Source organism: Bufo bufo, chromosome 6 (genome assembly GCF_905171765.1).
Source record: "Bufo bufo chromosome 6, aBufBuf1.1, whole genome shotgun sequence".
NCBI classification, from domain to species: Eukaryota; Metazoa; Chordata; class Amphibia; order Anura; family Bufonidae; genus Bufo; species Bufo bufo.
In genome coordinates this window covers 48,655,388-48,683,308 of record NC_053394.1, presented here as the reverse complement: position 1 = coordinate 48,683,308, position 27,921 = coordinate 48,655,388, and the positions used below count along the sequence as shown (strand labels likewise).

The window sequence follows — 27,921 nt, the reverse complement described above, 5'->3', positions numbered from 1 at the left end:
CAGGAACGGTCCACGGTGAATACGCTGAATGGAAATCACACAGCCTAATTTTATTTATGGAGCTTTGTTCACACTTGCTAGATTTGTTGCAGAATTTAACAGTTTGACAAGAGAATTGTTTTATTCTGATGTCATATAACCCTTGTAAATATATACTGAATTTTTCTGAGTATAGGACATACTTTTTCCCCCCAAAAGCGCGCACGCGGGGGAAGGGTATGTGTGTAAATCTCAGTGCATTTTATAGCGCAAATGCTAATGACTGAGTACATTATGGAAGCGGTTATTGATATGCGGGAGCGCGGTGAGTGGTGAGTGAGCTCCCTGGTCTTCTTCTGGGCCCCGCTCTGCACTGTGTCCTAACTGCATACATCATCTGGATGTAGTGCACTATGACCTGATGCTGTGCGACATCACGTAGCAGTGCAGCGCGGGGCCCTAGAAGAAGACCAGGGAGTACAGGAAGAGCGTGAGGTCCTGAGCATAAGAGGTAAGCTAATTCATTTACTTTTTGTCTAATAGAGCTTGTGGGTCTGATCTAAGGTCTGAGGATGAATTTGGGTCTGATTGAGAGTCTAATCTGAAGTCTGATGGAGCTAGGGGGTCTGATCTGAGGTCTAATGGAGCTTGGGGGTCTGATCTGAGGTCTAATGGAGCTTGGGGGTCTGATCTGAGGTCTAATGAAGCTTGGGGGTCTGATCTGAGGTCTAATGGAACTTGGGGGTCTGATCTGAGGTCTAATGGAGCTTGGGGGTCTGATCTGAGGTCTGAGGAGGAATGAAGGTATAATGGAGGCCTCATCTGAGAAGGAATGGGGGTCTAATACAGAGGTCTGATAGAGCTTGGGGGTCTGATATGAGGTCTGATGGTGCTTGGGGGTCTGATGGATCTTGGTGTCTAATGTAAGGTCTAATGAAGCTTGGGGATTTGATCTGAGGTCTGATGGAGGTCCGATCTTAGGTCTAAGGAGGAAAGGGGGATTTATATGGAGGTCTGATGGAGCTTGGAGGTCTGATCTGAGGTCTGAGGAGGAAAAAGGGTCTGACAGGGGTTTGATCTAAGGCCTAAGAAGGAATGGGGTCTGATCTGGGATCTAATGGAGCTTGGGGGTCTGGTGAGGGTCTGATCTGTGGTCTGAAAAAAACATATTTTTTTTATTTTCCTCCTCTATCTCCTAGGTGCATCTTAAGGTCCAAAAAATACGGTGTGTGTGTATATATATATATATCTCAATACCTTCAATATACAATGACAGAGCGACATATAGAAAAGTAATATAAAGCTGCAATTTACCAGGTTATGGGTCTTGGCTGTAATGATTTTAACAGTTTTGGGATTCCAGATAACGAGGTCAGCGTCTGAGCCGGTGGCAATCCTTCCCTTCCGGGGATACAAGTTAAAAATCTTGGCTGCATTTGTGCTGGTCACGGCAACAAATTCATTCTCGTCCATTTTGCCCGAAGTCTGAAATTTGGAAGTATAAATCAATCAAATAGAAGCCTTTACATAAGCAGCTGCACAGTATTTACCCTGTAATTCGTCTTTCTTCCCCATGCCAAACCTTTTGGGGTATTCTTCTCTTTCATCTATTTCTTAATATAGATTTTTATTGGGGTTGGAAATTCCCAGTATAGTTCAAAGCTAAATTTCTCTTTGTCTCCAGCCACCACTAGGGGGAGCTTATAAGTTTACAGCATACAATTTGTACATGGAATTCATTAATAAAACGGTTTGTAGTAAGAGCCTCAGCTCCCTCTAGTGGCAACTGCACGTGCACCACGTTTTATAATTTATCTCTGTGTATTGTCGGAATTTGGAACGCTGTATCAGAAAAACACAATAAAACAACGATCATTTTGGACGTAAAAACACTGTCTTGTTAAAATGTGGCCACTCCCTTTAATTTCTTAGCATGAGCATTCTATAAAGGTCTTCTTCACTTTCAGTAAATGATATGTATTTAAAGGGAATCTTTCCAATACTGCTGTTAGCAGCATTTAGGGATATGTTTTACAGCAGCCACATGGACCATAGGAAACAGTAGTCTGGAGATGTTCACTGACTTCTACGGGAGAATTTTGTGGACATGTTTTAGGCCTGTTCAAAATTGTATGCAAATGATCATATGATGACATCAAATGGCAAAAATCTTATCTACCTGGTTGACATAATTTCCCACTTTGCGGAAGCTCACCGTGTTCTTCCCGATCGTCCAGATTCGTCTCTCTTATTACGGACGACGCTTATTTTATTTAAATGGCCAGGGGAGTTTCATGTACATAGCGGAATCAAATAGCATTATGGTGCAGCCTGGGATTACAGGATCTGTCCTTCTAGGGGAGAATATCTCTTTAAAAAGCACCTGTCAGCAGAATCAACCTTATTAAATCAGGCATACTGAAGAGTAGGATAGATCCTGCTGAGTAAAATGAAACCTGCGGAAACTGGTTGCAGCGTTCCTGAGAAAAAAATACTTTTATGCTCTATTCAAATGAGAACTTCCGTGCACCGAGGGGCTGGGCCTAGCTCCTCAGGCCCTCCCTTCAGCTCCTCAGGCCCTCCCTTCAGCTCCTCAGGCCCTTCCTTCAGCTCCTTTAGGCCCTCCCTTCAGCTCCTCAGGCCCTCCCTTCAGCTCCTCAGGCCCTCCCTTCAGCTCCTTTAGGCCCTCCCTTCAGCTCCTCAGGCCCTCCCTTCAGCTCCTCAGCCCTCCCTTCAGCTCCTCAGGCCCTCCCTTCAGCTCCTCAGGCCCTCCCTTCAGCTCCTCAGGCCCTCCCTTCAGCTCCTCAGCTTTCCAGTGCTGGCCACACCCCATTTCTGCAATGAAGCCCTCATTTGCATAAACAATTAAAGTCTCTTTTTCTTATTCTTGGAAACGCCACAACCAATTTTCACGAGACAGGTATCATATTATTCAGCAGGATGCCTGGTGTAATAGGGTTGACCCTGCTGTCCAGTGGTCTGATGGACTACTAATTAATTTTTCCATTTTAACGTCTTTAAGGTATTTTTTTTTCCATTGTTGACGGGATGGCAGACACTAGATGGGCAGTGGCACATGGGTTATTCATAGGAGTGTGCCCAAGTTTAAGGCTGGGGCGAGTAAGGGGGGTCTTCGTGCCAGAACTGTATTACCTGGTGAACCAACTTCTTTGGCACTGAACCAATGGAATCATTAGAGAAGTCTCCTACATTCTATCTAGTATAACATAGGATAGGAAGCACATGGACGAGGCCCCTTTCATAATGGGGTCCTTAGTCAGCTGCCTTTATACGTCTTAAAAGGCCAGCCACCATTTTTTTTTGGGCAGACTAAAGGGGAGCATACCTACCTGCTCCTCCAGTTAGGTCCCTGCTCATTTGCTCCTCGGCTTCGGCTGCATCGCTCAGGTCCGCTTGCTGTTAGCATCCGTTTTGACACTGATGCAACCAATTGTTGGCCACAGTGGAGCCCAGGCCCCCCTTGCATCACATGACCAAGAGGAATGGGTTACTGCTGCAGCCAGCGATTGGCTACAGCAGTGTCAAACCAGAGGGGGACCCCAGCAATGCAGCTGAGGCCAGGGAGCGAAGGAGCCAGGACCCACTGGCAGGGAGAAGGTAAGTATGCTTCCCTTTGCAGGTCTTCCCAGGCGGGGAATGGGGGGGGTTGCCAAAAAAAAACCTAAAAGTGCCCAGTCCCCGTATGACTAGGGAAGCATCAAACAATTAACATATCATGTCATGTACTGCGATATACAGTACAGACCAAAAGTTTGGACACACCTTCTCATTCAAAGAGTTTTCTTTATTTTCATGACTATGAAGGCATCAAAACTATGAATTAACACATGTGGAATTATATACATAACAAACAAGTGTGAAACAACTGAAAATATGTCATATTCTAGGTTCTTCAAAGTAGCCACCTTTTGCTTTGATTACTGCTTTGCACACTCTTGGCATTCTCTTGATGAGCTTCAAGAGGTAGTCCCCTGAAATGGTTTTCACTTCACAGGTGTGCCCTGTCAGGTTTAATAAGTGGGATTTCTTGCCTTATAAATGGGGTTGGGACCATCAGTGGCGTTGAGGAGAAGTCAGGTGGATACACAGCTGATAGTCCTACTGAATAGACTGTTAGAATTCGTATCATGGCAAGAAAAAAGCAGCTAAGTAAAGAAAAAGGAGTGGCCATCATTACTTTAAGAAATGAAGGTCAGTCAGTCAGCCGAAAAATTGGGAAAACTTTGAAAGTAAGGGCTATTTGACCATGAAGGAGAGTGATGGGGTGCTGCGCCAGATGACCTGGCCTCCACAGTCACCGGACCTGAACCCAATCGAGATGGTTTAGGGTGAGCTGGACCGCAGAGTGAAGGCAAAAGGGCCAACAAGTGCTAAGCATCTCTGGGAACTCCTTCAAGACTGTTGGAAGACCATTTCAGGGGACTACCTCTTGAAGCTCATCAAGAGAATGCCAAGAGTGTGCAAAGCAGTAATCAAAGCAAAAGGTGGCTACTTTGAAGAACCTAGAATATGACATATTTTCAGTTGTTTCACACTTGTTTGTTATGTATATAATTCCACATGTGTTAATTCATAGTTTTGATGCCTTCATAGTCATGAAAATAAAGAAAACTCTTTGAATGAGAAGGTGTGGCCAAATTTTTGGTCTGTACTGTACATTAAAGCTAATTTTCTCCTTACCACACATTTCTCCCATATAATTGACATTCTTTCTTCTACTCCATTCGTTCCCTCGGGAATTAAGGTGAAGTTATCCTTTCCTACAGCTTTCTGTGCTGTGGTGAAGGTGCAGTGCGCGCTGCCGGTGACCTGAAGATCCGAACTGTAGAGAAACAAACCGCAGGTGTTTAGACCTGAGTCTACATCGCATCAGGTCAAAGAGAAATTAAAGTGCACTGGTCAGCAGGGTCAACCCTAGAAAAACAATCATGCTGCCCGTTAGGGTCAATCCTACTGATTAAAATGACACCTTTCTTGTGAAAATCGGTTGCAGCATTCGTGAGAAAGTAAGACTTCTATTACTTTAGTAAATAATGACATCAGTGCACTGAGGGGCGGGGCCTAATCCTTTGGTGCACCTCAGTTGTCCAGTGTTGGACCCACCCCCTCGGAGCACTCATGCCCTCATTTGCGTAAAGAATAAAAGTCTTTCTCTGGAACAGATTTTCACAAGACAGATATCATTTCAATCAGCAGGATCAACTCTACCAGACAGTATGGCTGGTTTAATAGGGATGATCCTGCTGACAGGTGTTATTTACATAGATGAGTAGAGACTACAAGGGATGTCCCACCAGTGGTCTACATTGCGCTTCTTCTACTATAATCTTCCTCTATTAGGGCTCATGCACACAAACGTATTTTCTTTCCATGGGTCCGTAAAAAAAACGGAAGTTACTCCGTGTGCATTCCATTTCCGTATGTCCATTCCGCAAAAAAATAGACCATGTCCTATTATTGTCTGCATTATGGACAAGGGTAGGACTGTTTTATTAGGGGCCAGCTGTTCCGTTCCGCAAAACACGGAATGTACACGGACGTCATCTGTATTTTTTGCGGATCCGTTTTTTGCGGACCTATTGAAATGAACGGGTCCTCATCCAATCCACAAAAAAATGGAACGGACACGGAAACAAAATGCGTTCGTGTGAATATAGCCTAAGGCCTTTGTTTTTCAGGCACCTACTTTAAGGCACGTTGTAGATAAAGCAGGAGGTGAAGCGGCAGTACATGTGAGTATGTAGCAGAGCTGGGTTTGTATCCTAAATACAGTGCTAATGCATTTCAGTCAGGCCGTACATACCAGCACAGAAATACCCAAAGAAGTGGTCTGGAGATCTCCCCATCTTGACACCCCATAAAATTAGGTTTATTTTGAGCTGGTGAGCGATCTGTTCTGAGATAAAACCTACATTTCTCTCAGATGACTGCGGTGCCCACCGCTTAGATAAAAGTCACCGTCGTGTGGCAGACAGACCCAGCTGATAATGTCCAAAGGCACAAGCTCTACCCCTTGGAGAAGACCATCCCTGATCTAGATCGCATTATTCAGTGATGGATTTTCAATCTCTTATATAGAAGATAGTATATAGTCTAATATATAGATGATAGTATATAGAAAATACTATAAAGTCTAGTACATAGAAATAAAGTATATAGACGATAGTATATAGAACATGGTATATAGTCTAGTATAGAGAAGATAGTATATAGATCAGTATATAGAAAATAGTATATAGATCAGTATATAGAACATAGTATATAGATCAGTATATAGAATAGTATATAGGTCAGTATATAGAGAATAGTATATAGTGTAGTATATAGAACATAGTATATAGATCAGTATATAGAACATAGTATATAGAACATAGTATACAGTCTGGTATATAGAACATAGTATATAGATCAGTATATAGAACATAGTATATAGGTCAGTATATAGAACATAGTATATAAATCAGTATATAGAGAATAGTATATAGATCAGTATATAGAACATAGTATATAGGTCAGTATATAGAACATAGTATATAGTTCAGTATATAGAACATAGTATATAGATCAGTATATAGAACATAGTATATAGTGTAGTATATAGAACATAGTATATAGAACATAGTATATAGAACATAGTATATAGATCAGTATATAGAACATAGTATATAGTGTAGTATATAGAACATAGTATATAGAACATAGTATATAGAACATAGTATATAGATCAGTATATAGAACATAGTATATAGTGTAGTATATAGAACATAGTATATAGAACATAGTATACAGTCTGGTATATAGAACATAGTATATAGAACATAGTATATAGAACATAGTATATAGATCAGTATATAGAACATAGTATATACAGTAGATCAAGAGTTTGAGGAGACCACCAAGAGACATCACTGTAATACTCGGACAGTTCCTGATGGACCTATTCTGTGCGGTGTCCCATCCGCATGTTTTGAGGACCGCACAGGGACCAATTCATTTCTATTGGTCCGCAAAAAATAAATAAAAAAAAGACAGCACACAAATGTCCATTCCGCAAATTATAGAACATACGCCATTCTTTTCTGTATTGCGGACAAGAACAGTCATTTCTAGTGATGGGAGTGACAAAATGCAGAATGCACGCGGATGGTTCCGTATTTTGTGGATCCTTGGTTTGCGGACCACTATATGGGAATCGTCGTGTGAATGAGGCCTTAACCTGACCATAAACGTACAGAATCTTAATGACGCAGAATAGATGGACCTTCACGTACCAGGACAGTAGAGAGCTGAGATACTCTGGAGTTGTAGGGTCAGGACTGATTGGTGGAGAAGTAATGAAAGCTGCAGCTTTTGCCCAGTTCTTGCTCCAGTAGTGGGAGCCGTCAGTGCCCAAACCGGCTGTTATAGCCTCGCCATATACTACCGCGCCTAGAAAGACAGAAAGAGAACAGTCAGTGTCCTACTAAACAAACCTGTAACTACCAACAGCCATATCTACTCTTACGAGCGCGGGCACCCGATGAGAACGCTCACGTGCCGCAAAAACATTATTTGCCACGGTCAGCGCTGAATGCGGCATAGAAGAGGTTATCCTGCCGGCTATCAGTGACTGCCGGGCCCAATCAGCATGACGTAATAGTACGTCAAATTGCGGGAAGTCACCTGCCGATATGACATACTATTACGTCATTGGTCAGGAAGGGATTAAAGAAGAGCTGTCACCTCTCCGAACACGTACTATGTACTTGCATCTATTCTTAAGACTCTATGTTGTGCCATTCCTTTATTATTCCTCCTAGAATTTTATGAATTAATTATTGCCAGTTTGTAACGAAGGTACAGCTGGGTATTACTAGTTTGGGGGGAGGGGGGGGGGGGGCCCAACCCTGATTGGATAGAGTGAGACACACAGGGACACCCCCTCCCCAACTGGTGACACCCAGCTGGATCTTCATTGCAAACTACTAGTAAGTCATTCTTCGTTTCTAGCAGGAATAATAAAGGAATGGCACAACATACAATTTAGAGAGTCATAAGAATAGATGATCCAGAATTGCTTTTACATGGGGAGCGCAAGCAGTTCCTAAATCAGACATGTCAGGAGAGGTGGATGGTCCTCTTAAAGGACTGTGGAGGTGACCGGTCCTCTTAAACGACTGTGGAGGTCTTATCTGGTTATTTTCAGCCGCTCTGGTGTCAGTTCTGAAGATACTGATTTGGTCCTAAGCAGCGATATGGACAAAAGTGTCAAGAGGAGAAACTACGATATTTCAATATATTTTCTAAACGATAACAGGCAAATATGTCAAATATCACAAAAACTAATCACAGGGGCGCAGCTATAAAGGGTGTAGCGGCAGCAGCTTCACCTGATCCCTGGTGCCTGATGGGGTCCGTAAGGCGTGAACGCATTGCACCCGCACTGGATCCCGACCCATTCATTTCAGTGGGGCTGTGTACATCACTTGTGCGTTGCGTGAAAATCGCAGTATGTTCTATATTCTGCGTTTTTCACGCAACACAGGCCCCATAGAAATGAATGGAGCTGCGTGAAAATCGCATCCGCAAGCAAGTGCGGGTGCAATGTATTTTTCACTGATGGTTGTTAAGAGATTTTGTTTGTAAACCTTCAGTTATTTATCACGGGCGTGAAAAACGCATCAAAACGCATTGCACCCGTGCGGAAAAAACTGAACAACTGAACGCAGGCAAAACTGACTGAACGCACCGTGAACGCATCCAAACCTAATCCGTCACGCGAGTGTGAAAGAGGCCTAAGGCTGGGTTCACACGGGCGTTGCGGGAAAATGTGCGGGTGCGTTGCGGGAACACCCGCGATTTTTCCGCGCGAGTGCAAAACATTGTAATGCGTTTTGCACTCGCGTGAGAAAAATAGTGCATGTTTGGTACCCAGACCCGAACTTCTTCACAGAAGTTGGGGCTTGGGATCGGTGTTCTGTAGATTGTATTATTTTCACTTATAACATGGTTATAAGGGAAAATAATAGCATTCTGAATACAGAATGCATAGTAAAACAGCGCTGGAGGGGTTAAAAAAAATATATATAATAATTCAACTCACCTTAGTCCACTTGATCGCGGCCCGGCATCTCCTTCTGTCTCCTTTGTTGAATAGGACCTGTGGTGAGCATTCATTACAGGAACAGGACCTTTGATGACGTCACTCCGGTCATCACATGGTAAAAGATCATGTGACGTACCGTGTGATGACCGGAGTGACGTCATCAAAGGTCCTGTTCCTGAAATGAATGCTCACCACAGGTCCTATTCAACAAAGGAGACAGAAGGAGATGCCGGGCCGCGATCAAGTGGACTAAGGTGAGTTAAATTTGATTATTTGTTTTTAACCCCTCCAGCGCTGTTTTACTATGCATTCTGTATCCAGAATGCTATTATTTTCCCTTATAACCATGTTATAAGGGAAAATAATAATGATCGGGTCTCCATCCCGATCGTCTCCCGATCACCGCTCATATGAACAGCCCCATAGAAATGAATGGGTCGGTATTCATTGCGGGTGCAATGCGTTCACCTCACGCATCGCATCCGCGTGGAAATCTCGCCCGTGTGAAAGGGGCCTAAGGCTGAGTTCACACGAGCGTGTCCGGATTAGGTTCGGATGCGTTGCGGTAAACCCGCGCGAGTTGGTACCCAAATGCAGTCAGTTTTGACTGCGATTGCGTTCCGTTGTTCAGTTTTTATCGCGCGGGTGCAATGCATTTTGCACGCGCGTGATAAAAAACTGACTGTGGTACCCAGACCCGAACTTCTTCACTGAAGTTCAGGTTTGGGTTAGGTGTTGTGTAGATTTTATTATTTTGCCTTATAACATGGTTATGAGGGAAAATAATAGCATTCTGAATACAGAATGCATAGTACAATAGGGCTGGAGACCCCAGTATTATAAATGGCACATGGTTGGGGCGCCTGCTGTTGGAGCCCGGAAACTTGAGGTTAATAAATCTGGTTACTAAGAACTGCTCCGTGATAATATCCTATCGGGATCGGGAACGGACCATTGCCAGTCGCCTTGTCTGATGCACAGCAGAGAAGCGCAGGGCATCTTGGCATCTATCTTCACAAAACCCATCAACTATCATTTGGGCTAAAGCAAAATTAAACAAAATTAAAAGATTTCATCGTCCTATAATAATAATAATTGTAATACATCCGATGCATCATGAAGTAATAGGATCACCCCAGCACAGCGACAAAGTAGCCATTGTCAGGATAGCCCGAGGAGGTCGCAGCAGCATGCCAGGGAATTAAGGACGGCGTCTTGAAGAAACTGACCTACTTTTTGTATTTCTGCGAGAAGAATGAATATTTTTTTATTCTGCTTTTTCAAAGAGGGGGCAGAAGAGTCGGATATGGTATATTAGGGATTTGGATATTAGCTGTTAAAATACTGGCAAGTCCTTTTTTTAACTCTATGTTGGATGGGACGGAGCGGGGATGTGTCGGGGCTATGGTTGAGCGAACATCAAGTTTTTAAGTTCGGGTTAATGGTGAATTGCGTTATGGAATCCGTTACCGCAGACCATAATGAAATTCAAGGACTTCTGCATAACGGAAAGCGGACGGATCCGTTACGCAGGCCATAGACTCCTATCATGACGGACTGCGTCCTTGAATTGCGTTATGGTCCGTGGTTACGGAATCCATAAAGCAACTCGCCATTAACCTGAACCCGAACTTAAAACCTTGAAGTTCGCTCATCTCTCGTCGGGGCCGTGCCGGAACTCCAGCCCTGGCAAATTTACTGACATTTATACTTGGCGAATAGCTGCTCCAGCCGGGTGCACGGACTGCAGTAAATTTTACTAATTTATGACGAGGCGTACGCCTAAATTAGCCAAATCTTACAGCGGCGTAGGGGGAATCTAAGAGCGGCGTAAAAAGTATCTCAGTAAATGGCCCCCACTGTGTTATTGCCGTAGTGCCCTATGCACGCTGCACTATGTTAAAGGGGTCACCTGGCTTAGAAAACCCCGTTTGACATCCCCTAATAGAGGGGGAGTGCTCCCTGCCAAGGACCCTCGTCTATTAACCAGACTGAAAAGCAGCTGCAGAACGTTCCTCTCTCTGGGGGTCCGGGCATCTACTGTATGTGCATTACACTACTGATTTCAATGGGAACTGCGTAACGCTCCATTTTCCCCATGGTGGGTCTGTAAGGAGACTAAACGCTTGCTGCCGGACCCATACACGGGTTAAAGAGCACCTGCCAGCAGGATCAACTCCATTAAATCAGCCATACTGCCTGGTAGGGTTGATCCTGCTGGTTACAATGATATCTGTCTTATGAAAATCGGATGTAGCGTTCCCAAGAGAAAAAAAAAAGACTTTTATTTTTTGTGCAAAAGAGGGACTTCAGTGCACCGAGGGGTGGGGCCTAGCCCCTGGGTGCACCACGACGGCCCTCGGTGCACTGAAGCCCTCATTTAGGCCTCTTTCACACGACAGTATGGCTTTTTCAGTGTTTTGCGGTCCGTTTTAAACGGATCCGTTGTTCCGTTTTTTGTTTCCGTTGTGTTTCCGTTTCCGTTCCGTTTTTCCGTATGGCAAATACAGTATACAGTAATTTCATAGAAAAAATTGGGCTGGGCATAACATTTTCAATAGATGGTTCCGCAAAAAACGGAACGGATACGGAAGACATACGGATGCATTTCCGTATGCATTCCGTTTTTCTGCGGACCCATAGACTTTAATGGAGCCACGGAACGTGATTTGCGGCCAAATATAGGACATGTTCTATCTTTCAACGGAACGGAAAAACGGAAATACGGAAACGGAATGCATACGGAGTACATTCCGTTTTTTTGGCGGAACCATTGAAATGAATGGTTCCGTATACGGACCGTATACGGACCGCAAAAAACGGCCCGCAAGACGGAAAAAAAAAACGATTGTGTGAAAGAGGCCTTACAAATCTTTTTTTTTCCCAGGAACACCACAACCAATTTTCACAAGGCAGGTATCATTTTAACCAGCAGGATCAACCCTACCAGTATGCATGGTTTAGTAGGGTTAATCCTGCTGGCCCGTGGTCTTTAAAGCTGATCTCTGAGGATGCCACTAGAGAGACGACCTGTGCTCATGTTTTTGGAGGTGCCGAAAATCCCTTCCGTCCTAATACTTCTCATACCTCGCAGTTTGCTCTTTGTGCGTCGCCATATGGTGCCCACCTACACCACGGCATTTGATGGCGCAATACCTTGATTTTTTTCTGTTCATAGGCCCCCATCTACTGAGATGGACCTCTGGGGGGGGAACACATTATGGGTCTATACATCTTGCAAGTTGCAAGGAGCTGTGTGCCTGAGCCTTACGAGATAGAATACGCTTCCATACGGTAACTTGCTCTTGGACCCTTTCCAGAAACTCATGTGAATAATTCATTCCGAAGCGGCAGAGAAAATGAGATTTTTCTGCTACAACGAACATGGAAAATAGCCCCATAATACAAAGTTTATGGCAATGTCCATAAAGGAGACTGTAAATTGTTCTTACCTTTCCGCTTTGCTTGAGCGATCACCTCGGCGGCCCCCCTGCTCATGACTTTGGTGATGTACAGGGGGCAGTTGGCTTGCTTTGCGATGGTTATCGCACGGAAAGCCGCCTCTGCTTCAACCTGGGGGGACAGGATCCATGTCATCTAGAGCTACTCCTCCTAAAAGCTCAGCAAAGTCTACGAAAAACGTGCGCTCATTACCTCCTCCGGGTGGCTGAGCGGGTGACCTTCGGGTCCAGTGATGCCAAATTCTAGCAGGCGCCTTTGTTCCTGCACGTAATAAATTATGAAATACGCATAAGTTGCTTAAATGAAATCTGCCGGAGGTGTTGTCGCTATAAAACTAAGTACAGCGCCGGGCAGGGGTGTCAAACACACGAGAAAACCGCGCCTTCGCTGTCCGGTGTCACTCTCAGCAGAGCCGAAATATCACGCATTGCTCGCCAGCCTGTGTCCGTGAGCTTCAGCGACGTACTGCACGTGCTCCACCGACATGAGCAGCCGGCGGACACAGGACGGAGAGCGCTCCGCGTGCGCTGGTCAATTGCACAGCGAATGCGCAAGATTGTGACGCTGGCAGCAAAGGGAGTGTCAGCCGAGACAGAGACGGGGAGGTCCATGAACAAAATGTATCGCCTACCCACAGTATAGGTGATAAATGTATAATTACTGGGGGTCCTACCACTAGGAAGCTGGTCCTCAAGCCCCCTATATGAACGGTTACGGTAATGCGCATGTTTAAGGCCTTCTGATGACTTATTATCTGGATAGGTCATCAGTATCTGACCGGTGGGGGTCTGACTCCTGACATGCCCGCTGTTTGAGAAGACCCCAGCGCTTCCGTGAGCGCCGCAGCCTTCTCTCATCTCACCAAGCACAGCGCGATTCATTGTATAGAGCAGGGATTCCTCAACCAGCGGCCCTCCAGCTGTTGAAAAACTACAACTCCCAGCATGCCTGGACAGCCTACAGCTATTAGGGCATGCTGGGAGTTGTATCTGGAGGGCGGCTGGTTGAGTATCTCTGGTAGAACGGCTGCGCTTGGCATCACCATTTACTTTTACGGGCTGAGCTGCTTCTAGGCCACTGGCCTAGAATATTCTGCTAGAAAGCCACGTTGTCCACAGGAATACTGATGCCTTCTCAAACAGCTGATCTGGGGGGGGGGGGGGTTCCCGGGTATCGGACCCCCAACGATCACATACAGATGACCTATCCTGAGGAATTGTCGGAAAACCCCTTTAATCGCTGTGCCATTCACTGTCTGTGGGACTGCCGAACACAACACTGGGCGACCGCCTGCAGCCCCATAGAAGTCAATGAAGTGGTGGTCTTGGGGAGCCCCATTCTCACGATCATTGGTGATGCCACAGGTCAGACCCCTTGGCAATCATGTGGATAAGTGATAAATGTTGTTCATGGCCCAACCCCTTTTAAGTTACATAGGTGCCCCCCTGGTTTGGCCCCAGGCTTGTGCCTCTCTAGACATCATCAGGAGATCCACTGCAGTACCTCGTCAATGATGTCTCCATTCTCAGCGTGAACCTGAGCTATGGCCCCGAGATCACGAACAATGCTGAAAATCTCATACATCTGTAAACAAAGCAGATATTATTAAATTCCCGCCACATAGAAAATCCATATTACAGCACTTCTGCTACACCGACGGTGTTCCTGCACTGTACCTGAGCATCTGTGCACTGGTATCTGTCCTTGTACGACATGAAGACAAGAAAGGAGTTCACACCTTCAGGAGAAGAGGACAATGAGGATTTCATGAAATTTCAGACAATCCATGGGACAAAGCTGCAATACCAAGTACAGCCTCTACCCAATGTCGGAGCCCAATGCCATATGTGAATATGGCCATAAATTCAGGACTTCTCAGTACTTTAGGTCAGGTATGGGTCTCATATCCAGTCTCCGATCTCAGGCCTTGCTACTTACCCTTGTCCTTCACTAAGGCCTCCATCTCCTCCTTTAGGCTCTCGTGCCAGTTTGTGATGTCCACGTGTAGTGAGTAGTCACAGCAGACTTTCCCGTCCGCCCATTCTCTCCATTGGTCGTAGGCAGAAACCAAGTTCATTCCGGCATCGGGAAATACGTGGTCAACTAGAACAATAGGTACGGTCAGTGGACACATATTGGTCAAACAATATTGTTATCATTAGATTTTTTTTGCTACTACATGGCATCAATGTCAACCTCTGGGAACCTCTCCTATCTCCAGAACAGGACCGCCAAAGAGAAGGAGAGCGCACCACGCATGCACGGCCACCGTCCAACCATCCGCTATGGGGGTTCTGAAAATAGCCGGCTTGGCTTGGATATTTCCGGCAGTCCCATAGAGGTGAACGGAGAGGTGACCGTGCATGCGTGGTGTGCTCTCCATTCACCACTATAGGAGTTCCGAAAATAGATTGCACTCACGTGGCCACTTCTGGAACTCCCATATCAGTGAATGGAGAGCATGCCTTGCCTGTGCAGTGCACTCTCCTTTATTTCAGGGACCCTCTTCCTAGTGAAATGCCAATATCGTAAATAGGCCAACCCCTTTAACTTGAATTCAGTGATATACTTCCAATCATATCTAATAATTATTAATCGATATGACTGATAGATTAATTGCAACGGTACAGACGTGTCCTTTCTTTCCTCCTAGTTCTACAGAATTTCATTATACTCTGTCACGAGATATCTATCCTATGTGAGTCTATGTGTGGCCACCCAGTGGTTGTGATGAGAATTGCAGTCTGGATTTTGATTGCATATTGCAATATTATATTGAATTTGTTTCCTGAGAAATTGGAGTACTTAACCAAATTCAAAAAAGGTAAAGGTAGACTCTTAGGGGGTAATTTATCATGAGGGGAATATTGTAAGCCAGTTTTGCTTGAGTCTGTGTTGGAAATACTTTATGCCACATTTATCAAATGTCTCAAGTTGTTTTGATGAATTAGTCTTCCCCTTAAGGCCTCATGCACATGACCGTTTTTTTTGCGGTCCGCAAAAACGGGTTCTGTTTTTTCCGTGATCCGTTCGATTTTTTCATCTGTGGGTCTTCCTTGATTTTTGGAGGATCCACGGACATGAAAAAAAAGTCGTTTTGGTGTCCGCCTGGCCGTGCGGAGCCAAACGGATCCGTCCTGAATTACAATGCAAGTCAATGTGGACGGATCCGTTTGACGTTGACACAATATGGTGCAATTGCAAACGGATCCGTCCCCCATTGACTTTCAATGTAAAGTCAGGAGTTAATATACCATAGGATCTGAGTTTTCTCTAATCCGATGGTATATTTTAACTTGAAGCGTCCCCATCACCATGGGAACGCCTCTATGTTAGAATATACCATCGGATTTGAGTTACATCATGAAAACTCATATCCGACAGTATATTCTAACACAGAGGCGTTCCCATAGTGATGGGGACGCTTCAAGTTAGAATATACTACGAACTGTGTACATGACTGCCCCCTGCTGCCTGGCAGCACCCGATCTCTTACAGGGGGCTGTGATCAGCACAATTAACCCCTCAGGTGTCGCACCTCCCTCCCTCCCCAGTTTGAATATCATTGGTGGCCAGTGTGTGGCCCCCCACCCTGCCCTCCCTCTATTGTATTATCAATGGTGGCCAGTGTGCGCCCCCCCCCGACCCCCCCTCTATTGTATTAATATCATTGGTGGCCAGTGTGCGGCCCCCCCTCTCTCCCCCCTCCCTCCCCCCCGATCATTGGTGGCAGCGGAGAGTTCCGATCGGACTCCCAGTTTAATCGCTGGGGCTCCTATCGGTAACCATGGCAACCAGGACGCTACTGCAGTCCTGGTTGCCATGGTTACTTAGCAATATTAGAAGCATCATACTTACCTGCTGCGCTGTCTGTGACCGGCCGGGAGCTCCTCCTACTGGTAAGTGACAGGTCTGTGCGGCGCATTGCTTAATGATCTGTCACTTACCAGTAGGAGGAGCTCCCGGCCGGTCACAGACAGCGCAGCAGGTAAGCCACCTCCTCAGACGAGCTCCACTCCGCCCTTTGTTCTCCACCTCTGCTCACAGGACGCGGGTAAACCCTTTCAGCACTCTAAATAGTAAGAGCAGTTCCTTTATTCAATAGAGGGAGGGGGGGCCGCACACTGGCCACCAATGATATTAATACAATAGAGGGGGGGCCGGGGGGGAGGGGCCTCGCAAACACTGGCCACCAATGATAATACTATAGAGGGAGGGAGGGGGGGCCGGGGGGGGCCGTCTGGCCACCAATGATATTAATACAATAGAGGGAGGGGGGGGCGGGGGGGCCGCACTGGCCACCAATGAAATTAAAACTGGGGAGGGAGGGGGGTGTGCCCCCTGCTGCCTGGCAGCCCCTGATCTCTTACAGGGGGCTATGATACGCACAATTAACCCCTTCAGGGTCCGCAGAAAATCACGGAAAACGGCACAACGGCCACGGATTCACACAACGGTCGTGTGCATGAGGCCTAACACTGACACACGCAGAACATACGGTGCTAAACAACTACTAAGGTAACCATTTTTGTTGCTTAGTTCAGGGATGCCTAACTTGCGGCCCTCCAGCTGTTGCAAAACTACAACTCCCAGCATACCCAGACAGCCTACATCTATCATCCTACAGCAGGGCATGCTGGGAATTGTAGTTTTGGAACAGCTGGAGGGCCGCAGGTTGGGCATCCCTGGTAGTTCCTTTTCCTATAGGACCCAGGGCGGCGGGCCCCTGTGTGATGTCGCTGTCTGCCCATCTATGTGATTTCTCCTTTGTAAAGATCTGATATAGGACACTACGGGCTCTTGCACACGAACGTATTTTCTTTCCGTGTTCGTTCCGTTTTTTTTGCAGACCGTATACGGAACCGTACATTTTTAATGGGTACGCAAAAAAAAAAACAAAGCTACTCCGTGTGCATTCCATTTCCGTACGTCCGTTTCGCAAAAAAATATAACATGTCCTATTATTGTCCGCATTACGGACAAGGATGGGACTGTTCTATTAGGGGCCAGCTGTTCCGTTCCGTTTTTTGTGGACTGCAAACTACATACGGTCGTGTGAACAAGCCCTTAACAGTAATGATGCGGCTGCTTCCATGATAACAGTGCAATGCAGTTTACCGGCTTGATTCAGTTTTCCATTGCATTATACACGGCTCGTTTCCAGGGGTCACGACCAGCGCTGCAGCGCAGACACAAAGTGGTCGGATCGGGAGCTGCTGCGCATGCGTGCCTATGTGTGCTCACACGTCCTGGTGCTTTTTACAATAGTGTGGAAGCACGGCCACTGCCGCTGGATTACGTGGTCATAACACCTGGAAGCGAGCCGTGTATAATGTGATGGAAAAATGAATCCAGCCAGCAAAGGAGGCAATATGGAGAATCACAATACATTAGTAAGTGCCTTGTAATAACTTTATCTACGTGATAAAAGCCACTTGCTTAAGTGAGAGGACCCCTTTAATGCAGCAATTTGATGATGAAGGAGGAGGGGGGTCATCAATATCTGATCAGTGGGGGTCAGTTGGAGCAGCGTGGCACGTGGCACTGCACAGTGCGTGGAGCTGTGATGTTCTGGTAACTGATTCTGGTCACAGCAGCAGCTCCTGAAAACAAGCTGATCATTGGGGGGGCTGGAAGTCAAACCCCCCCTGATCTCATAATGATGACCTAAGGTATAAACCCACAGACTGTAATGTTGTGAAGCTGAATACTCTTGTGTATACTAAAACTAAACGACGGAAGTACAAAAATATCAAAACTGAGTTTATAACAAGAACATATCCCTTAGATAAGTAGTGATGAGACCCAGGACCAGCAAAGACCAACCGGGCCACAAAAGGGCCCCAACCCTTAGGCCTCTTGCACACGACCGTATGTAATTTGCTGTATTTTGCAGTCCGCAAAATACAGATCCGGAAAACATACGGATGACATCCGTGTGCATTCCGTTTTTTTGCGGAACTGAACAGCCGGCCCCTAATAGAACAGTCCTATCCTTGTCCGTTATGCGGACAATAACAGGACATGTTCTATCTGTGAACGGAACGGAAATACGGAAACAGAATGTATACGAAGTACCTTCCGTTTTTTTTGCGGATCCATTGAAATGAATGGTTACGTATACGGAACGCAAAAAACGGAAAGTACGCGGAAAAAAAACCTTTCGTGTGCAAGAGGCCTTAGCTTGACAGGTAAAGAGCACCACCACATCTAAGCCTACTGTGCTCGTCTACAGACTGGCAGGCAGATGATGTGCCACGCTTCATCACAGTGGCTGATGCTGACTGGTAGACGCGTTTCTTTCTGTTCCGCCGCCTCTTGGTTGGAACAGAAAGAACATTTTTGAGTAATTTGGTGCCTTTTAAGCCCAACCCCATTTTCTAACCCCTACTTCCTTTTCAAAACCATCTTAAGGAGGTGCACAAGGTGTCTAAAAGCCATAATGAACCTGGCACAAGGCATGTACATCAATGTTTCTGGCATAAACCGAGCCAGAACCACGGGACATTGAGGTCAGTAAACGTACAGAATAATCCCCACACCTTTCAGCCGTGGACTCACTTATCATCGTGGTGCCTCCGGCAACTGCTGCTTTAGATCCTTGAAAGAAGTCATCCGCACTTGTCATTCCCCTGATGGGCATCTGCAGTCTAGTGTGGACGTCTATTCCCCCAGGTATAACCAGCAAGCCATGAGCATCAATGGTCTTCACCCCACCAGGGACAATCAGATTTTCTCCAATTTGCCTGCACAAAAACAACTAGGAACTAAACAACAGTCCAAAAAGTTGTATTAAAAAAAAAAGTTATCTATTGAAAACCATACAAAATGCTTTTGAATGAAGATGGTTCTTATTCCTGTAGTCCTCCACACACGGCCAAGGAAAAGTCAAGATCATCATGTGTGGTGTGACCTCTGTAAGGCCTCTTTCACACGGGCGTCCTGGATTTTCTCCGGATACGTCGCGGGTGCATTGTCAGTTTTGACAGCGATTGCGTTGCGTTGTTCAGTCTTTATCGTTTTGCACCCGCGTGATAAAAAACTGAATGTGGTACCCAGACCCGAACCCGGACTTCTTCACTGAAGTTCGGGTTTGGGATCGGTGTTCTGTAGATTTTATTATTTTCCCTTATAACATGGTTATAAGGGCAAATAGTAGCATTCTTAATACAGAATGCATAGTACAATAGGGCTGGAGGGGTTAAAAAATAAAAATTGTTCACCTCATCCTCTTGTTCGTGCAGCCGGCATCGTCTTCTTGCTTCTTCTTTCAGGACCTGCCAAAGGACCTTTGATGACGTAATCGCGCTCACCCCGTGGAAGGATCTTCTATCTTCATTCAGCAGGACCTGCGCTGATGTCACCGCTCTCACCACGTGGTGAGCGCGATTACGTCATCAAAGGTCCTTTGGCAGGTCCTGAAAGAAGAAGCAAGAAGACGATGCCGGCTGCACGAACAAGAGGATGAGGTGAACAATTTTTATTTTTTAACCCCTCCAGCGCTATTTTACTATGCATTCTGTATTCAGAATGCTATTATTTTCCCTTATAACCATGTTATAAAGGAAAATAATACAGTGATTAGACTTTAATGGGGTCCGGGGTTGCTCATCCCGATCATCTCCTAGCAACCATGCGTGAAAATCACACCGCATCCGCACTTGCTTGCGGATGCTTGCGATTTTCACGCAGACCCATTCATTTCTTTGGGGCCTATATTGTGTGTTTTTTTTACACAGCCTTGTCCCCATAGAAGTGAAAGGAGCTTGCGTGAAAAACGGAAGGTATCCGGATTCCATGCATCTTTCACTGATGTTTGTTTGGAGATGTAGATCGTTATTCATCATTTTTTGTTTCACAAGCATGAAAAATGCATGCAATCCGGATATAACCCGGACGGAAAAACTGCATACACTGAACGCAGTTGCTGAAAAAACGGATTGAACTAGCGGACAAAACCTTTAATTTCTTCCAGAACAGATCCTGACACAATCCGTATTGCTCGTGTGAAAGAAGCCTAAAGCTGTACTCTCCATAAGGGCTCATGCAGACAAACGTATTTTATTTCATCATCCGTTTCGTTTTTTTGTGGCCCATATGCGGAGCCATTTACTTTAATGGGGCCACAAAAAAACGGAAATGTACATTCCGTTTCCGTATGTCCGTATTGCAAAAAAATAGAACATGTCCGCATTCCGGACAAGAATTGTACTGTTCTATTAGGGGCCAGCTGTTCTGTTCCGCAAAATGCACACAGACGTCATCCGTATTTTTTGTGGACTGCAAAATACATACGGTTGTGTGCATGAGCCCTAATGGACACAGTTATGGATACCTTTGGCCTACACTTTCCCTTTGCAAGCAACCGGATAATGACTGATAGGTTTACATTGCTCACCTGGATTGCTCATCTGAATATTAATGGAAACCTGTCATCATGTAAAAGCAATGCAATCTGCAGGCAGCAGGTTATAGAGCAGGAGGAGCTGAGCAGACTGATGTATAGGTGCTTGGGAAAAGATTCAGTAAAACTTGTATTTTATACTTTTGATTTCCTGCTCATTCTGAGCTTTGAAGTCCAGGAGGCGGTCCTATCTGTAATTGACAGCCTTCCCTCTGTGAGGAGGCGGTCCTATCAGTGACTGACAGCCTACCCTCTATGAGGAGGCGGTCCTATCAGTGATTGACAGCCTTCCCTCTATGAGGAGGTGGTCCTATCAATGACTGACAGCCTACCCTCTATGAGGAGGCGGTCCTATCAGTGATTGACAGCCTTCCCTCTTTGAGGAGGCGGTCCTATCAGTGATTGACAGCCTTCCCTCTGTGAGGAGGCAGTCCTATCAGTGACTGACAGCCTACCCTCTATGAGGAGGCGGTCCTATCAGTGATTGACAGCCTTCCCTCTATGAGGAGGTGGTCCTATCAATGACTGACAGCCTTCCCTCTGTGAGGAGGCGGTCCTATCAGTGATTGACAGCCTTCTCTCTATGAGGAGGAGGTCCTATCAGTGATTGACAGCCTTCCCTCTATGAGGAGGTGGTCCTATCAATGACTGACAGCCTTCTCTCTTTGAGGAGGCGGTCCTATCAGTGATTGACAGCCTTCTCTCTTTGAGGAAGAGGTCCTATCAGTGATTGACAGCCTTCTCTCTATGAGGAGGCGGTCCTATCAGTGACTGACAGCCTACCCTCTATGAGGAGGCGGTCCTATCAGTGATTGACAGCCTTCCCTCTATGAGGAGGTGGTCCTATCAATGACTGACAGCCTTCCCTCGGTGAGGAGGAGGTCCTATCAGTGATTGACAGCCTTCTCTCTATGAGGAGGAGGTCCTATCAGTGATTGACAGCCTTCCCTCTATGAGGAGACGGTCCTATCAGTGATTGACAGCCTTCCCTCTAGGAGGAGGAGGTCCTATCAGTGATTGACAGCCTTCTCTCTATGAGGAGGAGGTCCTATCAGTGATTGACAGCCTTCCCTCTATGAGGAGACGGTCCTATCAGTGATTGACAGCCTTCCCTCTAGGAGGAGGAGGTCCTATCAGTAATTGACAGCCTTCACTCTATGAGGAGGCGGTCCTATCAGTGACTGACAGCCTTCCCTCTATGAGGAGGTGGTCCTATCAGTGACTGACAGCCTTCCCTCTATGAGCAGGCGGTTCTATCAGTGATTGACAGCCTTCCCTCTGTGAGGAGGCGGTCCTATCAGTGATTGACAGCCTTCACTCTATGAGGAGGCGGTCCTATCAGTGATTGACAGCCTTCCCTCTATGAGGAGGCGGTCCTATCAGTGACTGACAGCTTTACCTCTATGAGGAGGCGGTCCTATCAGTGACTGACAGTCTTCCCTCTATGAGTAGGCGGTTCTATCAGTGATTGACAGCTTTACCTCTATGAGGAGGCGGTCTTATCAGTGAATAACAGCATTTCCTCTATGAGGAGGCGGTCCTATCAGTGATTGACAGCCTTCCCTCTATGAGTAGGCGGTTCTATCAGTGATCGACAGCTTTACCTCTATGAGTAGGCGGTTCTATCAGTGATTAACAGCATTCCCTCTATGAGGAGGCGGTCCTATCAGTGATTGACAGCATTCCCTCTATGAGGAGGTGGTCCTATAAATGATTGACAGCTTTCCCTCTATGAGGAGGCGGTCCTATCAGTGATTGACAGCCTTCGCTCTGTGAGGAGGCGGTCCTATCAGTGATTGACAGCCTTCCCTCTGAGAGGAGGCGGTCCTATTAGTGATTGACAGCATTCCCTCTATGAGGAGGCGGTCCTACCAGTGATTGACAGCTTTTCCTCTATGACTGTGTATACGGAGATAGCTGTCAATCACTGATAGGACCGCCTCCTGGACTTCAAAGCCCAGAAAGAGCAGGAAATGAAAATGTATAAAATACAAGTTTTACTGAAGCTTTTCCCATAAAACAATATACCAATCTGCTCAGCTCCTCCTGCTCTATAACACCATGTTTAATGTGACAGGTTCCCTTTAAAGAGAGCAGAGAAACTGTATGAAGTCTGCAGAGTTTTACCTATATTCTGAATCTACTCCTTACATCTCGACTAACATCCAGAGGATGACAATATGCCTGATACACCAGCCCCCGGATGTGTCTAAGGAGCCCTCAAGTGGCCAAATGCCCTTGTTTTGCTCAAAGATATTGTATATCTCACTGCGATTATCGGATCTTTATCATCTGACCCATATCTCTCATTGCTCCTTCATCGACTTGACCGAGCATGCATGTTTGTCTACATGGTCATGGAATATATACCACTGGGAGACTGTTGGGAGGGTCCCATACACATCAGACAATCCTGACAGTTTTTGCCCCTTTTGAGCCAATGTGTATGGCAATTTTTACTTTAACCCCTATTAACCATAGGATCAACCGTTTTAAGGCAAAAATTCTGTCTGGTAGGGTTGATCCTGCTGATTCGAATGATACCTGTCTTGTAAAAATCGGTTGTAGCGATCCTGAGAAAAAAAAACACTTTAATGATTTATGCAAATGAGGGCTTCAGTGCACAGAGGGGTGGAGCCTAGTCCCTTAGTGCACCTCCACTTTCCAGGGTTGGCCACGCCCTCAGTGCACGAAGAATAAAAGTAGTTTTTCTCTGGAATGCCACAACCGATTTTCACAAGACAGGTATCATTGTATTCAGCAGGATCAACCCTAACAGGCAGTATGTCTGGTTTAATATTTAAAGATGAAATATTCCTGCCAAAATCATGTATCACCTATTCATGAGGTGTGCCACAGATTTTGAATAGAGGAACAAGGCTCATGCTCGACTGACGCTCCATTCAAACGCGTCCTGGGTGCCCTCCGGGAGCTGGGGGAGGGGGGATGACAAAGGTCTGGCAGTCAGCAGTACCACCCCCATGCACCATTTCAGTAGATAAAAAGAAGGTTGCCCTGAGACCTTCAAGACAAAAGATTGCCTGTGGTGCAAAAACCAAAAGTGCAAACAAAAAAGTTACCCATAGAATCCCCCCCCCCCCAGCTCCCACTCTGCGTACTGGTAATGGAGAAGCCTTGTCTTTAACACAACTCACTTTATTAAGCCATCTTCGATGTAGATGTCTGCACAGAAGGACTGGTCGTCATTTACGATCTTCCCTCCTTTGATGAGAAGTCTGTCGCTCTGCAGAAGAAATCAGAGGGTCTCGTGTGCGGCGAATACAGAGAAGTACAATATATACGCGATATCTGGACTTCAGGTCAGCCGGGTCAATGCACGATATTGTGAAAGCCCAGTCCAGGGTACACTCAATAAGACAGTATCACAATATCATCAGGGTAGAGGGCTAGGCGAGGCCCCGTCGTCAGGCGAATCATGCAAAAAAAAAAAAAAAGGGGGCTTATTCTATAGGTCCAGAGGCCCAAAGTGCACCGCTGTAACCATGAGTGAAAAGTCCCAATGAAGTGATGGAGACACAATTGCAGGGTGAACTGTGAGGAGCATCAAGTTGTTTTAGTTTAGACATAAAGTGGCCAAAAGTATGCTTTCCCTAGGATGGGTCTGGTTTTTAGGGTACGGCTACACGGTCACATTTTATATAATGTCTGTCACGTGACATGCTGAGACATCAAATCCAACACTGCTGAATTTTGTTTAGCAAGTCATGCGTGACTTTTACTCCATTGACTTCAATGTAAGTTGCACACGTCACGCAGCTCACCTGCGACATGGCTATGTTTTCACAGCCAAATCCTGGCTCTAAAATAGTCAGGTTTGTACCTATGACACTGGCTGACCTGTTACATGTGCACTTGGCAGCTGAAGGCATCTGTGTTGGTCCCATGTTCATATGTGCCGGCATTGCTGAGAAAAATGATGTTTTATTATAGGCAAATGAGCCTCTAGGAGCAACGGGGGTGTTTCTGTCATACCTAGAGGCTCTGCTCTCTCTGCAACTGCCGCGCCCTCTGTACTTTGATTGACAGGGCCAGGCAGTATAACTGTGATCACACCTGGACCTGTCAATCAAAGTGTAGAGCGTGCGGCAGTTGCAGAGAGAGCAGAGCCTCTAGGAGTAATGGTAACGCCCCCGTTGCTCCTAGCGGCTCATTTGCATATAATAAAACATCATGTTTCTCAGCAATGCGGACACATATGAACATGGGACCAACACAGATGCCTTCAGCTGCCAAGTGCACATGTAACAGGTCAGCCAGTGTCATAGGTACAAATCTTTAAAGATAACAGACTGCAGATGGTGTCTGCTTTGTATGGTCATGGTGGACAGACTGTATAGGGGCCATAACGAGGACCCCCGGGTACGTGCTCACTCTGACTACAGAAGCGTCTCTACAACGCCCGGTGGGGCAGTGGGAAGCATCTCTGCCGATGATGTCATTTAATCTGACTATGAATCTGATGACTAATGCCAGACTGATCACTGGGAGATGTCCTAGAAGCTAACCACTCCGAAAATGTCTGACCAAAACAGATAATTAGATAACGTAAATATTAGGGGTAGGTTCACACCTCTCTTTACCCGATCCGGCACAGAACAGCCATCCAGAGTTCACCGGATGGAGCTGAGCCGGATACTGCCATTCACTGACGGACCCCATTGAATATAATAGAATCTGGAGGGGATCCGCCCGCTTTTCGCCATAAGTACCGGTTTTGGATGGGACAAAAACGGAGGCAATGGTTTTAGGCCGAAAGTCGGCATTTAGCCCGAAAGTAGACGGATCTCTGCCGGATCCCATTATAGTCAATAAGGTCCAGCGGTGAATGGCGGAATCCGGAGTCCTCCAGCGGCTGTTCTCTGCCGGATCAGGAAAATAGAGATGTGAACCTACCGAAGGCCATAGGCCCAACTATCTACAGTATCTATCATCTATCTCATATATATCCAACTATCTACAGTATCTATCATCTATCTCATATCTGTCTATCATCTACAGTATCTATCTATCTATCTATCTATCTATCTATCTATCTATCTATCTATATATTGTATCTATCTATCTCTCTATCTATCTGTATCTATCTATCTATCTATCTATCTCTCTCTCTATATATTGTATCTATCTATCTATCTATCTATCTATCTATCTATCTATCTATTATCTATCTATCTCATATCTATCTATCTATTATCTATCTATCTCTCTCTCTCTCTCTCTCTCTATCTATCTATTATCAATCTGTCTTTCTATTTATCTATCTATCCATCCAATATCTATCTATCTCTCTATCTATCTCTCTCTCTATCTATCTATCTTCTATCTATCTCTCTCTCTCTCTATCTCTCTCTCTCTCTCTCTATCTATCTATCTTTTCTGCCTTTCTCTCTATATAAACACCACATGCTATATACTTGCACATAGATAACACATTTACATTTCTTTTTCAGTAGTGCACGATCTGAAGGGAAGCCCCCGGACGGACAGCAGGCGGTCAGTGGGATGGCGGCACTATACCAGGAGCCAGCAGTACAGACAGCGGGCGGTCAGTGGGATGGCGGCACTATACCAGGGACCAGCAGTACAGCCAGCGGGCGGTCAGTGGGATGGCGGCACTATACCAGGAGCCAGCAGTACAGACAGCAGGCGGTCAGTGGGATGGCGGCACTATACCAGGGACCAGCAGTACCGACAGCCTCTACCTTATAGATGGGGGTGACAGTCATCCTGCTGGGAGTCATCTCCCTGTCATCTGCATTAGGGTCCATGGCGTCCAAGCTCTTCCCAGTACAGCCCAGTCTCCTGCTCCGTGTCCTCCTCTCCTACTGGATCCAAACCATTCCATGACATATTTCCAAACAATCTGTCCTCCTGATAAAGCGGAGACTGAACAGATGGATTTGGATTCATCAGAAGGGAACCACTGACCCAGATGCAGCGCTTCCTCGCTCATTTACAGTCTATGGCCACTGACCCCCACACAGGTAGGTACCTCTATGGATGAGACCATAGGATATCCACAGTCACCAGCCCTCCTGTAAGATGTGACCCATATACATGCACCTTCCCCAGTATATGGCATGCACATCCCTGCTGCTGGGCCCTAGAAATACAGCAATATTTGGGGCCCCTGTGTGCATTGCTTCATTTAAAGGGCCTAACAGCAGAGACTGTCCTGATGTCATGGCTGTCTCCTCTGCGATGGATCCCACACCCGCCCCTCCCCCAGCCTTACAGTAATCCTAGGGATGTTCTTCTTCCCTTGGTAAGACATCCTGGCTCCTTAGCTTCAGGGCCCCGGCTCCCGGCAGATGAGGCTCCGGACCTGTGTGCTGTGTGTCAGGCTCGGAGGTGGGGGAGGTGTCCTGTCCTCCTCCTGCGCTTTTTGTTGTGGAGGCTCCGTGGCTCCCCCTGCCTGGAATTACAATGCCTCATCCTCCTCCAGCCGAGGCCTCTCCTAGGGCCGGAGCCAGCCCACCTCCCCCACCGGAGGGCGAACAAAGGGCGAGGCTGACGGAGGCTGAAGGGGAAGACCCTCCAGGACCCAGATACAGGACCAGCACCAGGACCCATCCACAGGACCAGCACCAGGACCAGCACCAGCACCCAGATACAGGACCAGCACCAGGACCCAGCCACAGCACCAGGACCCAGCCACAGGACCAGCACCCAGCCACAGGACCAGCACCAGGAACCAGCCACAGGACCAGCACCCAGCCACAGGACCAGCACCAGGACCCAGCCACAGGACCAGCACCAGGATCCAGCCACAGGACCAGCACCCAGCCACAGGACCAGCACCAGGACCCAGCCACAGGACCAGGACCCAGCCACAGGACCAGCACCAGGACCCAGCCACAGGACCAGCACCCAGCCACAGGACCAGCACCCAGCCACAGGACCAGCACCAGGACCCAGCCACAGGACCAGCACCAGGACCCAGCCACAG

At 46.5% G+C, this 27,921-nt stretch overlaps 1 protein-coding gene across 1 annotated transcript in view; it reads right to left on the bottom strand.

Moving 5' to 3' along the window:
* DPYSL4 (dihydropyrimidinase like 4) overlaps positions 1 to 27,321 on the bottom strand; it is a 46,253-nt gene extending 18,932 nt beyond the window's left edge. Inside the window, exons 1-11 of the mRNA XM_040435360.1 lie at positions 27,208 to 27,321; positions 24,107 to 24,195; positions 19,109 to 19,293; positions 14,486 to 14,650; positions 14,224 to 14,285; positions 14,051 to 14,131; positions 12,740 to 12,808; positions 12,538 to 12,658; positions 7,272 to 7,428; positions 4,681 to 4,822; positions 1,294 to 1,464 (exon numbers count right to left, since the gene is read on the bottom strand). Coding sequence (XP_040291294.1) covers positions 1,294 to 1,464; positions 4,681 to 4,822; positions 7,272 to 7,428; positions 12,538 to 12,658; positions 12,740 to 12,808; positions 14,051 to 14,131; positions 14,224 to 14,285; positions 14,486 to 14,650; positions 19,109 to 19,293; positions 24,107 to 24,195; positions 27,208 to 27,246 — 1,281 coding nt within the window. The 5' untranslated portion in view covers positions 27,247 to 27,321. The remainder of the gene's footprint in view (positions 1 to 1,293; positions 1,465 to 4,680; positions 4,823 to 7,271; positions 7,429 to 12,537; positions 12,659 to 12,739; positions 12,809 to 14,050; positions 14,132 to 14,223; positions 14,286 to 14,485; positions 14,651 to 19,108; positions 19,294 to 24,106; positions 24,196 to 27,207) is intronic.
* Positions 27,322 to 27,921: the final 600 nt, after the last annotated feature.